Source organism: Fukomys damarensis, unplaced genomic scaffold (assembly GCF_012274545.1).
Source record: "Fukomys damarensis isolate Sample0158 unplaced genomic scaffold, DMR_v1.0_HiC HiC_scaffold_37, whole genome shotgun sequence".
Lineage (NCBI taxonomy): Eukaryota > Metazoa > Chordata > Mammalia > Rodentia > Bathyergidae > Fukomys > Fukomys damarensis.
The window spans coordinates 1,657,676-1,661,343 of NW_022900949.1; the positions used below are offsets into that span (position 1 = coordinate 1,657,676).

Here is a 3,668-nt window from a genome sequence, read left to right on the forward strand (position 1 = left end):
AGCGCCTCCGGAGGGGACGCCTCGTCCGCGAAGTCCACCGGGGCGCTCCAAGGGCACTGCAGGGCGGGGCCACGGATGGGCGGGGCTGTGGCAGCTCCACCCAATCGGAGGCGTCCTTCCGTCAGGGCACCGCCCTCACCCCCCAGGACAGCGCCCTGGTTTCCTTCCTTTTATAACTGGGCCAGTTGGTCACGCCCCCCCCAACGGGCACATGACTTGGGCACAGCCAATCAGCATGATAGCCCTTGGTTTCCGCCATCGGGTCATTCACGAGCATGTGACCCAAGCTAGACTGATCAGCGACGGTCTTGAGACTTTTGCTGGCCCATGGTGAAATCCTGTTCCCCAGGCGGATAAGTTGAGGATGCCTGGATCCAGCCCTCCCCAAAGCAGGGAGGCTGAGGTAGGAGGAGCGCTGAGAGTACAAGTCCAGCCTGGGCTACAGAGCAAGGCCTGTCTCCAAAAACAAAACAAAACAAGAGCTGATAGGTGAAAGGGAGACTTTACCTTCTCCCCTTGGCTGGTCGGGAACGCCACGGCAGTGCTGGCACAGGGTGTGGGTAGGGGCGGCCACAGGTGCTGCACAAACCTGGGGAGAAGAGGACAGGTCAAAGAAGCAGTCTGTTGGCCTCCTCTTCCTGTTTCATTGTTCTGGAGTGGTTTTTTGTTTGTTTGTTTATTTTCATCTCCATTGGGTTCTTTTCTATTTTGTTTTTGTTTTTTTGAGACAGGGTCTCGCTATGCAGCCCAGGCTGGCCTTGGACTCTCAGCAATCCTCCTGCTTCAGCCTCCTGAACGTTGGGACTCATCGCCATAGGGTTATGCAGGTATGGGGATGTGGATTTCAGGTCTCACATCTGCCCCCTCTGCTGAGCAAACCCCTTGTTCCCAGCCTCAGTTTCTTCCTCTGGGAAATGCACCGGGCACGTCCGGGACCGTGGGCGAGACGTGCGTTACCTGCTCAGTCCGAGGTACCCCAGGACGCCCAGGAGGAGGATGGTCACAAAGCTACCCAAGGACACGGACAGGATGGGCACACGGGACACCTGAGGGGCTGGGGTGAGAAAGCCTGGGTAAGTGGAGCGCTGGGGGTACAGCTCCCTGCTCCCTCCTGCTCCTCCTTCCCAGAAGCCCCTGGGCTGGGGGAGCAGAGCCTGACAGAGGCCCCCAAACCCTGATGCCGGTTGGTCCATTGTTGCTGATCAACAGTAGGCAGGGAAGACTTTCTGGAGGAAGGAGATTTTGATCTGGGTTTGGAAGGATGAATAGGAGCTTGACAACCAGAAAACAAATTTTCCAAGTAGCTGGGCAAGCTGCCTCAATCTCTTTCCAAGTAGCCAGGGGAGGTGGGAGCAGATCTAGCTGGTACTTTCTCCCGAGGGCAGTGAGGAGCCCTGGGAAGAAAGGAGCCCAGGGAGGGGAGCTCACCGAGGCTGAAGCTCTGGGACAGGCTCCAGCTGCCCTTTAGCCACGCCGTGTCCGCGCGCACCTGCACCGTGTACGTGACCCCGGGTCGCAGTCCCTGGAGGGTGACTTGGGTCTCGCTGGGCGCCACGAGCCACTCTGTGAGGGGTGACTTGTTTCTCAGCACTGGGATTGAATTTAGAGAGGCCGAATCTCAGGCTCAGGCTGGGCGGGAAGTTGCAGTCCTCCTGCCTCAGCCTCCGAGGGCGGAGACCACAGGCCTGCACCACCGCACCCGACCCCGTTCCCTTATTCGAAGTGCGGAGAGGCAGAAGCCGGGCAGGGGCAGCGAACCTGCCTGACGGCCGCCGTCCTCCACACAACCCACTGCATAGGCCGCCAGGATACCGGGGCAGCCTTGCAGCAGGGATGGCGACCAGGCCACGGCCGCAGAGTCCTCCCCGTGGCTCCTCACCGACACGCGCAGCGGGGTCCCGGCCACCGATGCTGCAATGGCACAAAGTCCTCGTCACCACCCTGCACGGCAGCAGAGCCTCCCGTGTGCCCCTCCTGTTGGTGCTCCCGACGCTGGGCCTCAGTTTCCCCATCTGTAAAGTGGGCGATGTCCACTCGTGAGGTCTTTGGCCTCCACTGGGAGCCGATGTCTTCCAGCCAGAGCCTGGTGCCTTTTCCCAATGCTTGGGGCCACTCACCGTTGCCCCAGAAGTAGTAGGTGGACAACACGGTCGACCACGCCGTGGCCTTCTCCGGGCGCACAGAGGAGAAGATGGTGACTTGGTAACATTGGTCCTGTCTTGTCACCCCCAGGGCTGGACTCCAGCTGTGAGTCACTAAGAGGACAGACAAAGGCTCACACACCTACTAGACTGAGTTCTGACCTCTAGACCTTTGTGCCACCTTCACCATCTGATAGAAATAACCTAGAAAACTCCTATTCATACTTCAAAGTCCTTGTGTCAATGCCCCTCCCTAGAGGATCACTTTCCTATGCATTCCCTAGGTGTGTCCTCATCTGCTCCTTGGGGCAGGGTTGTCTGTCGACAGCTGTATTCTTTCAGGCTGGAGGCTCCACCCAGTCCAGCTGGAAGCTGTGACTTTGGGTCTCGGGCCAAGCCCAGTTCAGGAAGCAAGAGGGCAGCAATTGTGTGGGCCTCACCAGCACGCCGGTCCCAGGCCTCATTACAGAGTCCCAGCACCTTGCTGAGCACCGCCTGCCCGGGCGGGTGAGCGCTTGCTAACACAAGGATGTGGGACGTGTCACCCGGGCCCCCGCTGTCCTCGGCGTGGCCTGGGACAAGGTGACAGCTCCGCCTGGTGCCCCGGAGGCCCCGTGATGCAGGACAGAGCAGGGTCTGCGCCTCACCCACCTACCTGATCCCGCTGGGCCCGGCTCCCGGGGTGGCAGCACTGTGCAGTTGGGGGCCACGTCCCCGCCCAGCGGCTGCCACTCCACGCAGTGGGTCCCTCCTGGGGCCCTCACTGTCCAGCGCACTGTAGAGCCGCCGGCTCCCACGCTGGCATTCAGGGCCCCGAGGTCTGGGGACACAGGAGAGCCACATGGGGCGGCCGCCTCCCCACCAGAGCTGGGGCCCACAGCACCTCCGCCAGCAGAGCCCCCGCCCTGTGCCACCACCTGGCAATGCCAGCCACCCGCACTGGCTAGGCCACTAGAAGCCAGGCGAGGTGGCACACGCCTGCCATACGGGAGGCCGAGGCAGGAGGATTCCCGTGAGTTTGAGGTTAGCCTGGTCTACATAGCAAGGCCCAGAAGGAAGGATTGTAGCATTATGTGTCTTTTTTTTTTTTTTTTTTTTTTTTTTTTTTTTTTTTACTCTAGACTTCAGGCTAAACTCAAACTTCAGATCCTCCTGCCTCAGCCTCCTGAGCGCTAGGCTCTTGCCCGATGGACTTCGATCACATGAGCCTCGACCCGCCCGCTCCCGTCTCAGGCCCTGCCCCCCTGAGGGCACCTCTGTGGGCAGCGGGCACTGCGGGGACAGCAGGGATGAGCCACGTCCGATTGGGGCCCCAGCCCAGGCGGGTCTGGGAGAGGACAGCCACGTCGTAGGCGCCGCCGGAGAGGAAGATCTTGCGCTTCTCCAGGCGCAGGGTTCGCGTGGCCTTGGCCTGGCAGGGGCAGGACCGCATGCGCAGCCACAGGAAGTAGGTGACCTGGGCCCCGGGCTCGGCCCCGTGACAGCCGTCAGGGAGCAAGGGCTGTGGCGGCAGCTGCGGGGGACAGG

General features: G+C 61.2%; 1 protein-coding gene across 1 annotated transcript in view; it reads right to left on the reverse strand.

Annotated features, from left to right (window-relative positions):
* Il12rb1 (interleukin 12 receptor subunit beta 1) overlaps nt 1–3,668 on the reverse strand; it is a 7,813-nt gene that overhangs the window by 224 nt on the left and 3,921 nt on the right. Inside the window, exons 7-14 of the mRNA XM_033759391.1 lie at nt 3,396–3,654; nt 2,797–2,961; nt 2,118–2,255; nt 1,759–1,911; nt 1,429–1,590; nt 958–1,054; nt 508–589; nt 4–56 (exon numbers count right to left, since the gene is read on the reverse strand). Coding sequence (XP_033615282.1) covers nt 4–56; nt 508–589; nt 958–1,054; nt 1,429–1,590; nt 1,759–1,911; nt 2,118–2,255; nt 2,797–2,961; nt 3,396–3,654 — 1,109 coding nt within the window. The remainder of the gene's footprint in view (nt 1–3; nt 57–507; nt 590–957; nt 1,055–1,428; nt 1,591–1,758; nt 1,912–2,117; nt 2,256–2,796; nt 2,962–3,395; nt 3,655–3,668) is intronic.